The sequence below is a fragment of the Microcaecilia unicolor genome, chromosome 7, assembly GCF_901765095.1.
Source record: "Microcaecilia unicolor chromosome 7, aMicUni1.1, whole genome shotgun sequence".
NCBI lineage: Eukaryota > Metazoa > Chordata > Amphibia > Gymnophiona > Siphonopidae > Microcaecilia > Microcaecilia unicolor.
The window spans coordinates 277,764,713-277,781,824 of record NC_044037.1 but is presented as its reverse complement, the minus strand read 5'-3'; the positions used below and the strand labels follow the sequence as shown (position 1 = coordinate 277,781,824).

At 41.2% G+C, this 17,112-nt stretch overlaps 1 protein-coding gene across 2 annotated transcripts in view; it reads right to left on the bottom strand.

Moving 5' to 3' along the window:
- The window catches only part of LOC115474287 (leishmanolysin-like peptidase), a 73,509-nt gene that overhangs the window by 29,706 nt on the left and 26,691 nt on the right, over nucleotides 1-17,112 (bottom strand). For both annotated transcript variants that reach the window (XM_030209690.1, XM_030209691.1), the window contains exons 7-9: nucleotides 9,841-9,946; nucleotides 2,010-2,104; nucleotides 1,468-1,585 (exon numbers count right to left, since the gene is read on the bottom strand). In XM_030209690.1, coding sequence (XP_030065550.1) covers nucleotides 1,468-1,585; nucleotides 2,010-2,104; nucleotides 9,841-9,946 — 319 coding nt within the window. The remainder of the gene's footprint in view (nucleotides 1-1,467; nucleotides 1,586-2,009; nucleotides 2,105-9,840; nucleotides 9,947-17,112) is intronic.

Sequence of the window (17,112 nt, the reverse complement as noted above, 5' to 3'; positions counted from 1 at the left end):
AAAACACGTCTTATTCTGTCCTCACAATATAACACAAACCAAGCACCATAAACACCCCAGACTACACCCTCCCGGTCTCAGATAGTCTGAAAATTCTGGGAGTCACAATCGACCGAAATCTAACACTCGAAGACCATGCGAAAAATACTGCAAAGAAAATGTTCTACTCAATGTGGAAACTTAAAAGGTCAAACCTTTCTTCCCAAGGGAAATATTCCGTAGCCTGGTACAATCGATGGTGTTAAGTCATCTGGATTATTGCAATGCCATCTATGCCGGATGCGAAGAACAAGTCATTAAGAAGCTTCAGACAGCCCAAAACACAACAGCCAGACTCATATTTGGGAAAGCGAAATACGAAAGTGCCAAACCCCTAAGAGAAAAACTACACTGGCTCCCTTGAAGAGAACGAATTGCGTTCAAAGTTTGCACCCTGGTCCACAAAATCGTTCACGGGGAAGCCCCGACCTACATGTCAGACCTCATAGACTTACCTACTAGGAACGCAAAACGATCATCACGAACATTCCTCAATCTCCACTATCCCAGTTGCAAAGGACTAAAATATAAATCCACATACGCATCCAGCTTCTCCTATGTATGCATGCAACTATGGAACGCATTACCGAAGGCCATAAAATCAATACATGACCTAACAATTTTCCGTAGACTACTGAAAAGGAACCTGTTCAAGAAGGCTTACCATAATGTTCCATCTTAAATACAAAATAAATAGACTTTACACGAACTAGACAAGACCGAACTCTTGTCACTTGATTGTTTAACCCCACTGCTATTAAAGAAAGCTACACAATACGAACTACCAATCTATTTCCTAAATTGAAGATGACATCTCAATAGTCGATGACCTAACTTATGCTACAACTCATTTTATCACTTAGAAACCTCTATACAATACCATAATGCAATCCTCTGTACCATGTATGTATGCACCTTGATGCAAAATCATTGGTATGCAATACCACAATGTATTCCTCTTTACCATGTATGTATACACCTAAATGTATGAAACACAGTTAAGATGCCATAACACAATGTACTCCAGTTTCATTCATATCTCAATTAAAATGCTGAAGAAACATTAATAAGGTAACATAATAATTAAAAAAATTAGGTGACCTTTCATCCCGTATTTGGAAAGCAAAGATGCAGGTCACTCATTGAATGCAATATACTTCAAGTTTTGCACTAAATGAATTGGCTGCTTCTCTTGTCACTGCAGAAATGCATGCACTACGAACAGAACTGCAGTGACATCACTGGAGAAATGCAACTCCATACATGAAACCAAGGTATATTAATAGAATAATTTCATGCCAGCAGTAACATTTAAAAGAAATCCTTATTTTTATTAAAAATATTAATAAACACAGCTAATCAAGTCACATTCACTGGTGATAAGGATAAATAAATCTGTGTCAACCGTCTTTCAAAAGAAATACTTACAACAACTCGAGGAGTCACTAAGAGAAACACATCATGTTGCAAAATCTGATTGCCTCGCACATCCCATAACCTCGCTGCTTTACGAACAACCTTGTTGCTCCACTGATATAAACCAAGACTGTAAAGAAAGCTTTATTTTAGACAAGGAAAAGGTTTTCAAATGGTACAGATGAAAAGGAAAAAAAAGACCAGATCACCTTAGCAATAATATATTGTACAGATGCTTGAACGTCAGAGATTTGCACTTGTTTGAGAGAAGATGCAATACTAATTCAAAAGAGCTGACTTAGCAAACAGTTCAACACAAGAGAAACCCTGTCATAAGTAAGGCCCAAAACATCTGGAAAAGTTTACAGTACAATGTCCTCAGCCAGAGCAATCAAAATAAGTGCTACAATGATATAGGTTTTCATGAATAATCTTCACACCCTAGGAACTTGCTATAAAAAAAAACTGTGTCACTCAATTGACAACTAGCTTTATAATTGCTATGAAGAAGGGATGAACTGGATTTGTTAGTGAGATTTTAGAAGGTAATCTACCTTGGGTTAAATGATGGGAGTCCTGTAGCATGTCTTGTTGTCCAAGGATTTCCATTATCATCATAGTAAAAAGCAAACAGCCCAGCAGAAAAGCCCTTTGAACAAAGAACACGTGTTACTCAGTTCCTTTATCAATCAGAAGCAGTGGTTTAAATCAGCAAAGCAACAGAAATCACAACAGAAAAAATATATTTATCTATATCTATATATATGTCAAGTGTCACTAGAGGTATAAAATAAATCTCTAAAATGGAGAATGCAATCCAACTGATATAACCTTAAAAAAACAAAAACATCAGCCTTTACAGTTACAGAAAGCAAGGAGTTGAATTTTAAATTACTAAAACTTTGTGAGCTAAACCTATACTGCAGGTGACCTGTGGAACATAGTAGACCTTTTACTTGTTCTTACTTAAACCTGAGATTTACTTAGGTGACAGATCATCGCAGAAGTTCCACCACTATCCTTTCCTATAATATTTTTGATCTCATATCCACCTCATATAGAGGTATATAAAATAATGAGTGGAGTGGAACAGGCGGATGTGAAGCGTCTGTTCACGCTTTCCAAAAATACTAGGACTAGGGGGCATGCGATGAAACTACAGTGTAGTAAATTTAAAACAAATCGGAGAAAAGTTTTCTTCATCCAACGCGTAATTAAACTCTGGAATTCGTTGCCGGAGAACGTGGTGAAGGCGGTTAGCTTGGCAGAGTTTAAAAAGGGGTTAGCCGGTTTCCTAAAGGACAAGTCCATAAACTGCTACTAAATGGACTTGGGAAAAATCCACAATTCCAGGAATAACATGTATAGAATGTTTGTACGTTTGGGAAGCTTGCCAGGTGCCCTTGGCCTGGATTGGCCGCTGTCGTAGACAGGATGCTGGGCTCGATGGACCCTTGGTCTTTTCCCAGTGTGGCATTACTTATGTACTTATGTATATTACATCAATGATACCTAATCTTCTCATACCTCACACTAACACTATCTGCTTTTGTCTCACCTAGATTGTAAACTGCACTGAACCCTGGAAAGGGGATATTAGCGGTATACAAAAATTGATTTGAATTGGAAGGGGAGGGAGTGATGAATGTTGGGAAAGGGGGAGGGTTGGTTTCCGATCAGATAGACCTTTGAAAGTTGATTTTGTCTGTTTGCTTTCCACTTAGTACATAGTGGTTTGATTTCTTTGTGCATGTTTAGTTTAATTAAAAAAAAAACACCATCAATACAGCAACAGGTTATTACCTAACCAAATGTTGGAGAGCCCTATATGGCTGTTCAGAGTACTCTGAGTAATTCTTGCATCACCACATTAAAAAAACAATACAATGAAGGAAATAAACAAGGAGAGGCACATCATTACCTAAATGCCAAAAGGTTGAGTGATATCAAAATGAATGTCTGTTGAAGTTCTAAGATAACATGTGGAACATTCTGCTTGCAAAAGAAGACCAAACATACAGTTTAATTTGAGATATTGACAAGAAATCTTCTCTTTTTTGTGCATTGCAGCACTTTCGTTTGTGCATTGGGAAGGAATACTTTTAACCTCGTTAACATCCATTTAAATGCAACATACTATAGCAGGACATGTTTATCCACCCCTAGCCAAGGTAATGTTCAAGCACCTTTCTGACCTTATTTGCAACTCTCTTTACCCAGTCCCTTATTTTCTTACTCCTGTTACTCTATCTTATCTATCTATATGTTTCATCTTTGCTTACACCCCATGCTGTCTATTAAAATGTTTTTTTATGTATTGTGTTGACATTGTAATGTAGTATATTATGCCATATTTTGTATTGCTGTTTGAATATTTTTACTGCTGTAATTGTCTGTTGTTTATGTTTGATTTATTCTTGTTGTACACCGCCTTGAGTGAATTCCTTCAATAAGGCGGTAAATAAATCCTAATAGATAGATACATAAATTGATACTTGGGGCTCGGTTTGTTGAAGTATGCCACTTTTATAACATTAGCTCATATTAACATAGTTTATAGTTTATGGTTTAACTTTTTTATTGATGTCACATCCACAACATTTAAGCATCAATTACAATCACCAAAATGTTAACTCTAAAGTCAATAGCACAACCTTTGTTAAAGTAACATCAAATTTTTACATAGTCTTTTCATCCCTCCCTTTCCCCCCCACCCCCCCCAACCCTCTCATCCTCCCTCCCGGTTACCCTCCCTATGATCTGTCTAGAGGCAACAATGGAGTCTCCAGGTTCTCAATCATAGTTTGTTAAGGATGAGGCTTCTTCCTCTTTGCGTGAGTTTAGCTATAAAGGGACTCCACGTCTTTAAAAAACGTGATTTCCGCTTAAAGGAACCCCTGGCCTCCTGCGCCTCCCAAGTCATCAGTTGGTGTACCTGATTGCGCCAGTGCCAAAATTCAGGTCTATCCGGAACAGTCCATTTTTGCAAAATACATTTACGTGCTAGTAAACAAAGCTTTCTACACAGCAGGACTTCCTCCGCCCTTAGCCCCCCAAAAGAGCCAGGACAATCCAACAACAACTGTTGAGGCGTGCCCTGCACCCTTCTCGACAGCATCAAGGAAAGAAAGGCCACCACCCGTTTCCAAAAACATCTTATAATCCCACATTCCCATAAACCATGATACAGTGTATTATCAGCTAAACATAGTTTATAGTTTAATAAAATTTGCTATAGTGCCAAGCTTATACAGATCACAGCAGTTACAAAGTTAAAAATAAAGGAACTCCATTAAAATAATAGGAAAATACCTAATACATTTATGCAGAGCATCTTATCATTCATTTAGTTATATATATATATATATATATATATATATATATATATATATATACACACACACACACACACACACACATAATCTATGTCTCCATTATCCCTTCTGAAGCTGCACACCAAAATAATTCATTAAAACAAAAATTTTTCAGCAAAATTTAAAATTTTTTTCAAGAACCCTCTGCACAAAGGTACTTTGTACCCAGTATAAAGTCACAAGTTAAAAAAAAATTCCAAAGTGGATTCCCTACAGGCTCTGGAGGAGCAGGAATTACAATCCTATGATTTGAAATGGATCTTAAAGCCCTACCAGCTACATAATGTATAACCATCGAAGCAAGATAAGATAGAACATTTTCATAATAAGCTCTGTAAGCAAGAACCAACAACTTAAACAAGAACCCATTTAGATGATAGGCTGCTTACAAATAAATCAAATCCTGAAACGTATGGTAAGCCAGTGATTGTGATTTGTTACACAACTGTTTATACACTCTTATGTGCCTTGCTCAAGGGACATACAGCTGCATGCTGAAATATTTTAACTGTGTTAAATTATGGTTTGATATACCTGCATAGATCCTGTTACCAAAGTAAATGCAGGCTATCATATAACACATGCATTAATGTATTTAGAGCAGCCATGTCCAGAAATTGGAGAGCATAGTTGATGTAACACATTTTTTTTAATAGTAGAAATCTGTTCAGTAATCAATTAGGATGCTCAAGTATTTAAAGGTATCCAGTACTATTAAAGGAGAATTGAACTTGGAACCACTGACGATGGTAAGCTAAACCAGTGATCAACATGCAATTTGCTGTGGGTGCAGAGGCCTTTCTTCTAATAATGACATTAGCATGCCTTAGTAAATCTAGCCCTTGTTTTACTGGGCAGCAGCTCACTGAGTGACAAAGCGAAGATACATACCTGTAGCAGGTATTCTCCGAGGACAGCAGGCTGCTTGTTCTCACATGTGGGGTATCCCTAGCAACCAGGCTCACTCAAAACAATGAACATTAGTCAATTGGGCCTCGCAACGGCGAGGACAGAACATAGATTGACCTGAAACCATATAGATTGACCTGAAACCATAAACAACTAACAGAGTGCAGCCTGGAACAGAAGAGAAATGGATCTAGGGGAGTTGGATTCTAAACCCCGAACAGATTCTGCAGCACCGACTGCACAAACCGACTGTCGCGTCGGGTATCCTGCTGAAGGTAGTAGTGAGATGTGAATGTGTGGACTGAAGACCACGTTGCAGCCTTGCAAATCTCCTCAATGGAGGCTGACGTTAAGTGAGCCACTGACGCAGCCATGGCTCTAACATTGTGAGCTGTGACATGGCCCTCCAGAGTCAGCCTAGCATTGGCATAAGTGAAGGAAATGCAATCTGCTAGCCAACTGGAGATTGTGCGTTTTCCGATGGCGACTCCCCTCCTATTGGGATCAAAAGAAACAACTGGGCGGACTGTCTAAAGGGCTTTGTCCACTCCACGTAAAAGGCCAATGCTCTCTTGCAGTCCAAGGTGTGCAAACTGCTTTCGCCAGGGCGGGTATGAGGACGGGGAAAGAATGTTGGCAAGACAACTGACTGATTCAGATGGAACTCAGACACCACCTTTGGCAGGAACTTAGGGTGCATGCAGAGGACTACTCTGTGTGAAGGAACTTGATATAAGGTGCATGCACTACCAAGGCCTGAAGCTCACTGACCCTACGAGCTGAAGTAACAGCCACCAAGAAAACGACCTTCCAGGTCAAGTACTTCAGATGGCAGGAATTCAGTGGCTCAAAAGGAGCTTTCATCAGCTGGGTGAGAACGACGTTGAGATCCCATGACACTGGTGGAGGTTTGACAGGGGGCTTTGACAAAAGCAAACCCTCTCATGAAGCGAACAACTAAAGGCTGTCCAGAGATAGGCTTACCCTCTACATGGTGATGATAAGCACTAATCGCACTAAGGTGAACTCTTACGGAGTTGGTCTTGAGACCAGATTCTGACAAATGTAGAAGGTATTCAAGCAGGGTCCATGTAGGACAAGAAAGAGGATCTAGGGCCTTGCTGTCACCCCAGACGGCAAACCTCCTCCATTTGAAAAAGTAACCCTCCGAAAGACCCAAAGAGGCGAATTCTAAGCTCTCAACATCCAGGCTGTGAGAGCCAGAGACTGGAGGTTGGGATGTAGAAGCGACCCCTCGTTCTGAGTGATGAGGGTTGGAAAACAGTCCAATCTCCATGGTTCTTCAGAGGATAACTCCAGAAGAAGAGGGAACCAGATCTGACGCAACCAGAAGGGTGCAATCAGGATCATGGTTCCGCAGTCTTGCTTGAGTTTCAGCAAAGTCTTCCCTACTAGAGGTATGGGAGGACAAACATATAGAAGGCCTGTCCCCCAATGTAGGACAAAGGCATCTGACGCTAGCCTGTTGTGGGCCTGAAGTCTGGAACAGAACTGAGGGACCTTGTGATTGATCTGAGTGGCAAAAAGATTCACTGAGGGGGTGCCCCATGCTCGGAAGATCTTGCGGACTACACCCATGTTCAGTGACCACTCGTGAGGTTGCATTATCGTGCTCAACCTGTCGGCCAGACTGTTGTTTACGCCTGCCAGATAAGTGGCTTGGAGAAGCATGCCATGACGGCGAGTCCAAAACCACATCTGGATGGCTTCCTGACACAGAGGGCGAGATCGAGTGCCCCCCTGCTTGTTGGTGTAATACTTGGCAACCTGATTGTCTGTCTGAATTAAGATTACTTGGTTGGACAGCCGATATCTGAAAGCCTTTAGAGCGTTCCAGATCGCTCTTAATTCCAGGAGGTTGATCTGCAGACCTTTTTCCTGAAAAGAGCAGGCTCCCTGAGTGTGGAGCCCATCTACATGAGCTCCCCACCCCAGGAGAGATGCATCCATTGTCAGCACTTTTCACGGCTGAGGAATTTGGAATGGTCGTCCCATGATCAAATTGGATCAAATCGTCCACCACTGAAAGAATTCCGAAAGTCGGTGGACAGTTGGATTACATCCTCTAGATCCTCCGCAGCTTGAAACTACTGGGAAGCTAGGGTCCATTGAGCTGATCTCATATGTAGAAGTGCCATGGGCGTGACGAACTGTGGAGGCCATGTGCCCCAGAAGTCTCAACATCTGCCGAGCAGAGACCTGCTGAGATGCTCGAACCATGGACAGAAGGTTGTCCACCCTTACCTCGGGAAGATAAGCTCGAGCTGAGTGTTCAACAGAGCTCCAAAGAATTCCAATTTTTGGACTGGGGTGAGATGGGATTTGGGATAATTTATGACGAACCCCAGTAGCTCTAGCACCGAATAGTCATTCGCATGGACACCAGAGCATCCTCCTTCGAGGTGCTATTCACCAGCCAATCGTCGAGATAAGGAAACACATGCACTCCCAGTCTGTATAGCAACGCTGCGACTACAGCTAGGCATTTGTTAAACACTCTGAGCACAGACGCCAGGCCAAAAGGCAGGACACAGTACTGAAAGTGCTGTGTTCCTAGCCAAAATCGAAGGTACTTCCTTTAAGTCCAGAGAGCATAGCCAATCGCTTTCCTGAATCATGGGAAGAAGGGTGCCCAGAGAAACCATCCTGAACTTTTCTCGGACTAGAAATTTGTTCAGGGCCCCTTAGGTCTAGGAAGGGACGCATCCCCCCTGTTTTTCTTTTGCACAAGGAAGTACCTGGAATAGAATCCTAGCCCTTCTTCTCCTGGCGGAACGGGTTCGACACCTTGGCCTGTAGAGGGGCGGAGAGTTCCTCTGCAAGTACCTGCCTGTGCTGGGAGCTGAAGGATTGAGCTCCTGATGGGCAATTTAGAGGCTTGGATTCCAGATTGAGGGTGTATCCTAACCGGACAATTTGAAGAACCCACCGGTCAGAGGTTATAAGAGGCCATCTTTGGTGAAAAAACATTAACCTCCCCCCAACCGGCAAGTCGTCCGGTACGGACACATTTACTGAGGCTATGCTGAACTGGAGCCAGTCAAAAGCCCGTCCCTTGCTTTTGCTGGAGAGCCGCAGTGACCTTAGGTGCACGCTGTTGACAAGAACGAGTGCGCTGGGACTGAGCCTGGGCAGGCTGCCGAGAAGCAGGAGTGTACCTAGCATAGGAATAGGGAGCACCCCTCTTAATGCTTAAAGCCACTGAGAACTTTAGATAACGTGGAAGGGAACATGGCTGAAGCAAAATCAAACGACTCAATGGTGAGAAAAAAAGGGGACTGCTCACCTAAAAAACAGTCGATGTAACCAGGCTAGAGCTGAGGCCTAAGAGGGCCTTTTAAGCTGAAAGAAATAAAAGAAACCTAGAAGTGGGGGGAAAGCTCTAAGAAATAATTTCCTGTTTTCCTTCAGTCTTACTTTTTTTATAGAGAGTTATTACTCATAACTCTCTATAAAAAAGTAAGACGGAAGGAAAACAGGGCAAAAAAACCTACCAAGGAAAGCACCTGAAGAGCTGTTTAACCAACGTGTTGAAAAGAACACTTGAAAAAAATGTGACCTTTCTTCATCACAGATGAAAAAAGATGGCTGGTCCTGCACTCATGCATGCAAAGTGTGTGTGTGTGTGGGGGGGGGGGGGGGGGGGGGGGGGGGGGGGGGCAGCCTTAAAGGCATTAAAGAGATACTACACTGGGCAGTGTTTTTTTCACTGAGCTCCAAGCATGACATCACCCACATGTGAGAATTATATGGCCTGTTTGTCCTCGGAGAAAAGAGGTTTATGTATAGGTACTTTTTTTTTTGTTTGTTTTTTTTTGTTACCTCCACCTAGTTTGAGAACAGTTATTTCAAGTGAAAGTCTCTGATGAGTAAAGGCTTCACATCTGCCGCCAAAAACGTGTAGTTTTAATCTCACATTCTACTTTGTCACCTAGACAATGGTAATTTTATTTAAACTTTCACTAGTGTTCAAAGGAGTTTCCATGCTTAAGAAGTTAAAGTGAATGCTTTAAGGTAAAAGAAAGCTAAGTCAAGAAAGGACTGGAGAAAGAATTTCTAGTAAAAGACTGTAAAGTCTTACCAAGGCATGCAGAATTTCATGTTTCACTGTTGACAACATTCCCACAAATTCCTGAGCTTGAGTGGAGATCATATTTGGACACAAATTAGCATATCCTGCTATTGGCCTACAGAAAAACAAACATTTTTTTTTATTCAGCCCATGAAAACAGATGATGCAGTACTTCATGCTATTACAAATAGTATACAGATTTACACTAAAATCATGAATATGGATAAATTATGACTTCCCTGATAATTTTCTTTCCTTTAGTCCCATAGCCAAAAAAGACCTAAGACCTCTGTACTGCCGCTGCCTAGTGCCCATATACAAACCAGAGCAGCCTGGGCAATCTATCCAAGGTTGACCTGATTTCTTTCTTTTTTTTTTTTTTATCTTTTATTTATCAATTTCAATTTTTTCACAAGCATTTACATCTTGAATAAGTAAAGTAGTACATAAAATAATATACCCATAGATAATAAAGCAAAAATTGTATCACTTGCATTAGACCACCATGAGGTGGGGGGGTTAAGCAGTTACTCAGGAGATGAGATTCAAATTAAGAAAAACAATACAACATAATCTCTAACAGAAAGGCTTAGCCTAATTTAAACCAGTTATTTACATTATGTCTCTTTAGATCTATTACTTGAGGCAAATTATACCTGTTAGTCACAACATGTATTAAATTATCTTTTTCTGAGCAATGAATTGTTTTAAATGTTCAGGATTTAAGAAAACATATTTAACCCCAAGATATTTGATGTTGCATTTGCATGGATAGTTCAGGTTGAAAGAGGCTCCTAGAGCCAATGTTGCTGATCGAAGTGCCAAAAACTCTTTTCTCCTGGCTTGCGTCTGCTTTGTAACATCTGGAAATACCCAGATTTTGCCCCCATAGAATGGGGTTTGTAAGTTTCTCAGCGCAATTTTTATAACATTTTCCAAGTCCTGATGAAAAATAAATGATACCAGAAGAGTTTGGCGCTCAGTTAACTCTGTTAGTGAAGATTCCAATAGTTCTGATACATTGAGATCATTTCCCTCCTGTTGAATATCGCATTCTTTTTCCTTCACTTTTTTCATTGGAAGATAATATATTTTATTCAGCGGAGGTATATTGTCTTCAGAGAACTTCAAATTTTCTATTAGATATCTTTTGAAAATGTCATGCGGTGGGTAGATTGGAGTCTTAGGGAAATTCAAGAAGCGTAGGTTTAATTTCCTATTAAAATTCTCAAAATATTCCAACCTCCCATGTATCAATGTATTATCTTGTATTAATTTTACAGTGGTTTCCTTCAACTTAATATTTTCTTCAGATAAATGATTTATCTTATCTGCAACATCGTTTTTCATAGTAGTAAGAGATGAAGTCAAAGTCTGAACATTTACTACTAAAGATTCTATCTTACTTGTTGATGCCAAAACAGTCTGGAGCGTCCCCCATACTGCCTCAAGTGTTACTGGCGCAGCTTGAGCCTCCGGTGGTAGAAGGACCTCGGGAGAAGTTTCAGCTATAGGGCCCAGATGAGATATCAGTCCTCCACTTTCGTGAGTTTGTGATTCACCTCTAGAGCTGATCTCTGCCGGTTGCGGCGGAGGAGAACGCGTTGGGGGGGGACAACGATATGTCCTGTCCCTGGAGTACGGCTTCTCCTTGCACACGCTGCTCTGCGGGAACTCCCAACGTCTGACTGGTTCTCGCGAGATATCCCTCGATTGTTTGCTGGGTTGGTGTCGATGTAAGAACAGACTGGGCTCCTGTTCTAACAAAAGCCTTTCTCTTAGTATGAGGCATCGTGGCAAACAAGTAAGAGGTAAAACGTTGTTTTAACAACAGTAGAAACACTTGAGAAAGGTTTTAACTCCAGCAAAGTTTCTCGAGGTTATTCGCGGTAGAGTATTGCGACCGCCATCTTGCTCCGCCCCCCCTGACCTGATTTCTTTCAATCACTTGTCCCCTCCCCCCCCCCCCCCCCCCCCACAACGAAAGAGAAATACACACAAAGAAATCCCAAGCAAGTAACTCCTTGTAGTCCCAAGCACACACAGGCGAGGAAACCATCAGCAACTACCACCACAAGATAATGAACGCAGAAAATAGCAGAGCAACGTGAACAGAGCAGGGTCTGTGCCAGTTTAGAGGGACTAAAGGAAAGTAAATTAGCAGGTAAGACTTAAATTTCTCCTTCCATAGTGTCCATGCACAGATGGAAAAAACCAAAGCAGTGAACATCAAGGGTGGGACCCTCAAAGCCCTGTCTCCAAAACCCTGGCAACAAATGCCGCATCTTGATGAACCTGCACATCTAACCTGTAATTTATTTTTATTTATTTATTGCATTTGTATCCCACATTTTCCCACCTATTTGCAGGCTCAATGTGGCTTACAGAGTTCTGTTATGACACTGTCATTCCAGGGTATCAGATACAATTAGTGATGTGAAAATTATTAAGTAAGGAAGAGAAGAAAAGGCTTAGTCGAGTAGGTATAGAAAATATTAGGTAAGGGAAAGAAGTGTAGGTTTAGGCGGATAGGTATAAAGTAGACTTTCATATCTGGCGAGGTGATTTACTGAGGTGATTTAGTAAGATTTAGTAATAACAAGCAAAAGAATGCAGCAAAGACCAAACTGCTGCTTTACAGATATTGAGAGGCAAAACCAGGGAGTGCTCTGCCCACGAAGCTGCTTAAGCCCTGGTAAAATGAATGAGCCTTCAATAATGGAATTGGCTTACCCTTGAGCATACAAGCTAACGCCATCACATCCTTAACCCATCTGGCAATCATTGCCTTGGACACCGCCTCTCCTCTCTGAGGACTACCGAATAGCACAAACAGCCAATCCTACTGCTGAAACACTACTACTACTACCTAACATTTCTAAAGCGCTACTAGGGTTACGCAGCGCTGTACAATTTAACATGGAAGGACAGTCCCTGCTCGAAGAGCTTACAATCTAAAAAGACAAATGTACAGTTAATCAGATAGGTCAGACAGATTGGGGCAACCTATGTGTTCGAAAGGTTAGGTTCCGAAAGCAGCATTGAAGAGGTGAGCTTTAAGCAAGGATTTGAAGATGGGTAGGGAGGGGGCTTGGTGTAGGGATTCAGGAAGACTGTTCCAGGCATAGGGTGAGGCAAGGGAAAATAAGCGGAGCCTGGAGTTGGCAATGGTGGAGAAGGGTACTGAGAGGAGGGATTTGTCATGTGAGCGGAGGTTACGGGCAGGAACGTAGGGGGAGATGAGGGTAGAGAAGTAGGGTGGAGCAGCAGAGTGAGTGCATTTGTAAGTAAGGAGGAGAAGCTTGAACTGGATGCGGTATCTGATCGGAAGCCAGTGAAGCGACTTGAGGAGAGGGGTGATATGAGTATATCGGTTCTGGCGGAATATGAGACGTACGGCAGAGTTCTGAATGGATTGAAGGGGGGATAGATGGCTGAGTGGGAGGCCAGTGAGGAGCAAGTTGCAGTAGTCGAGATGAGAGGTAATGAGAGCGTGGACGAGAGTTCGGGTGGTATGCTCAGAGAGGAAAGGGCGAATTTTGTTGATGTTGAAAAGGAAGAAGCGACAGGTTTTGGCAGTCTGCTAGATATGCACAGAGAAGGAGAGGGAGGAGTCGAAACACCCAAATAACTTACAGATACTTAAAGAGCACACTCCGCGGACAGTCAAGCAATGCAATTGCTACTGCTGCTCCTTAACCATGTATGCTCTTCCTGTACTGGCAGGGAAAATGACTGATTCCTTCCTTCCTCTGTAAGGTAGTCTTGGCATTTCATGCTAATTAATCTTAACTCCACTTTGTCCTTAAAGAACACTGGGAAGGGCAGCCTTCCAGAAAGGGCCTCCAACTCAGAAATTCAGCGTATAGAAGACAAGGCCAGCAATTGTCAGTACCTAAAGAGTGGAGGGTGGCCAATGTAACGTCTATTTTTAAAAATGGTTCCAGGGGTGATTCAGGAAATTACAGACTGGTAAGCCTGACTTCACTGCTGGGCAAAATAGTGGAAACTATTATAAAGAATAAAATTACAGAACACATAGATAAACATGACTTAATGGGACACAGTCAGCATAGATTCAGCCAAGGGAAGTTTTGCCTCACCAATTTGCTTAATTTCTTTGAAGATGTGAATAAACATGTCAAAAAAGGTGAGCAGGTTGATGTAGATTTTAAGAAAGCTATTGACAAAGTCCCTCATGAGAGACTCCTGAGAAAATTAAAGAGTCATGGGATAGGAGGCAATGTTCTGTTGTGAATTAGGAATTGGTTATTGGACGGAAAACAGGGTAGGGTTAAATGGCCATTTCTTTCAAAGGTGAAGAGTGAATACTGGAGTGTCACAGGTATCTGTACTGGGACTGCTGCTATTAACATATTTATAAATGATCTGAAAATTGAACCAGTGAGATGATTATATTTGCAGATTAGACAAAACTATTCAAGGTTGTTAAAACACATGCGGACTGTGAAAAATTGAAGGAAGACCTTAGGAAATTGGAAGACTGGACATCCAAATGGCAAATGACATTTAATGTGGACAAATGCAAAGTAAAGCACATTGGGAAGAATAATCCAAATCAAATAGTTACCCAATACTAGGGTCCACCTTAGGGAGTCAGCACCAAAGAAAAAGATCTAGCTGCCATAGTAGACAATAAGCTGAAATCTTCTGCCCAGTGCGCAACAGCAGCAGCCAAAATAATTAAACAGGATACTAGGAATTATTAGGAAAGGGATGGTAAATAAGACCAAGAATAATATAATGCCTCTGTATCACTCCATGGTGCAACCTCACCTAGAGTACTGTGTTCGGTTCTAGTCACCGTATCTCAAAAAAGATATAGCGGAATTAGAAAAAGTTCAAAGAAGAGTGACCAAAATGATAAAGGAGATGGAACTCCTTTCATATGAGAAAAGGCTAAAGAGGTTAGGGCTCTTCAGCTTAGAAAAGAGATGGCTGAGAGACGATATGATTGATATCAGAGGTAGTTCCTTGATATACTGCTTATGTAACAAGTTGGTTAAAGCAGTTTACAAAATAAAGGCATATAAATAAAAGAAAGAAAAGGAATGCCAATAAAATCAGGAGAGCAAACATATATTCAGTGTGTAAGAGATGGGGTAGGGATAAGTGGTGTCAGCTTCTGTAAGGTCAGAAAAGGTCTATTCCAGGGAAACACCGTTCTTAAGCACTAGAGACAGTATGTCCAAAGGTTAATTGAAAAAAATAAGTCTTTAAAAGTTGTTTAAATTTTGTAAAGGAAGATTCAGCTCTAATTAAGGCTGGTAAATCATTCCAAGATCTTGGGGCCACAAATAAAAAAGCAGAGGGACATGCTGAATCATAATGGGCCAAACAAGGTGAAGGTAAGAACAAATGGTTGGCATTTAATGATCTTAAATTACGGTTAGGAGTATATGGAATAATCAAAGAGGAGAGATACAAAGGCAAACCTAAGTGCAGGGCTTTGTGAATATGAAAGACTTTTAAAGACTGGTTTATAATGGAAAGGTAACCAGTGTAATTTTGCAAGAAGGGGAGTAGCGTGGTCGAATCTACAGGCTCTAGACAACACTTTAATGGCGGAGTTTTGGAGTCTGAAGCCTGCGAGACAAACTTAGGAATTCCACAATCAACGGTGTTACAAGAGTCATGCAAGATATCAAAAAGGTATGAACTAAGATTTGTAAAGCACTGAAGTCAATATAGCCTTGAATAGATCTGTCTCCCAAGAGAAAAAAGCCTGTTTCTATTAGTAAAGCTATCTGTGGAGTGAGTCAGATTTGAATAAAAAATTAATCCAAGATAGCGAAAGGAGGTAAATACAGGATATGGTGTATGAAGAATGAGAATAAGAGGAAGTAGGGTGGAATCCTGTAATCCAGGTGGTTACCTTATTAGAAGAATTGAGCCCCAACTTGTGGCTTGCTAACCAGACAGCTAGAGCATCAAGACAAATTTGTAATGGGGAAAGATCCGGGATAATATGAGATGTGGGAAATACCAGAAGAATGTCGACTGCATAAATAAAAAGTCTTATATTGTGATCTTCTATCAAAGTAGTCAAAAGACTTAAATAGATGTTAAAAAGCAAGGGAGACAAGACAGAGCCCTGAGGGACACCGCAAGTCAGTGGTTATGGGTTGCAAGTAGAGAAAGAGGTTGAAACAGTGAAAGAACGATCAAATTTGAAGTAAACCCTCCAAGACAGAACTAGATAGCCCGATTTCACAAAGACGATTGAGTAAGGTAGAGTGACAGACTAGGTCGAATGCAGTGCACAGAACCAAAGAGACAGCGAAAGCAATTTTCCCTTGATCCAAAATAGAGTGAAGTTCACGTAATAGAGCAGTTATAGTGGTTTCTGTACTATGGAAAGAACAAAATCATGTTTGACAAGGGTGGAGGATGGAAAACTGATCACTATGGGAAAAATGATCAAAACCAAATATTTTAACAGAGACTGGATAAAAATGAAAGCTTGGAGACAGGACGGTAGTTTGTTGGGCATGATAAATCAGAGGTTTGCTTTTTGGGAATTGGGGTGACAGCTGCTTGCTTCCATAAGATCATAAGCATTGCCATACTGGGAGAGACCAGAGGTCCACTGAGCTCAGCATCCTGTTTCCAACAGTTGTCAATCCAGGTCACAAGTACCTGGCAAGATCCCAAAACAGTACAATACATTTTATGCAGCTCCTAGAAATAAGCAGTGGATTTTTCCCAAGTCCATCTTAATAATGGCTTATGGACTTTTCTTTTAGGAAGTTAGCCAAACCTTTTTTAAACCCTGCTAACTGCTACATTGCTTGACAACGAATTCCAGAGTTTCATTACATGTTGAGTGAAGAAATATTGGTAGGGTAGGGGATCGGAAGCACAGGTTGTAAGATGCATAGAGTGAAATAGTTTATTAAGTTGAGTTACGGATGGAAGATTAAAACTGTCCCAAATTGCTGAATGAGTTAAATGAAAAGAGAACGTTAGATGAACAGGGGAAGATATTGAGAGGCCGAGCTCAAAGAAACTCAAAGAAAATAAACGGCAAGATTAGTAGCAGTGGGAATAGAGGAGTTGACTTACGAGGGCCTTGAGTTAGGTGCAAGACTACAGAGTATAGTGATTTGATCAAATTGGAGGACTTAGATATCACAGTACAAAAATATGAGTGCTTAGTCTTCTTAACCTTCTACAGACCAATCATCCAACTCCCTGTCCACAATTCACTCCACCCAGCGAAAACAGACCCTGGCTACCAAGACCCCATATATAGCTGCT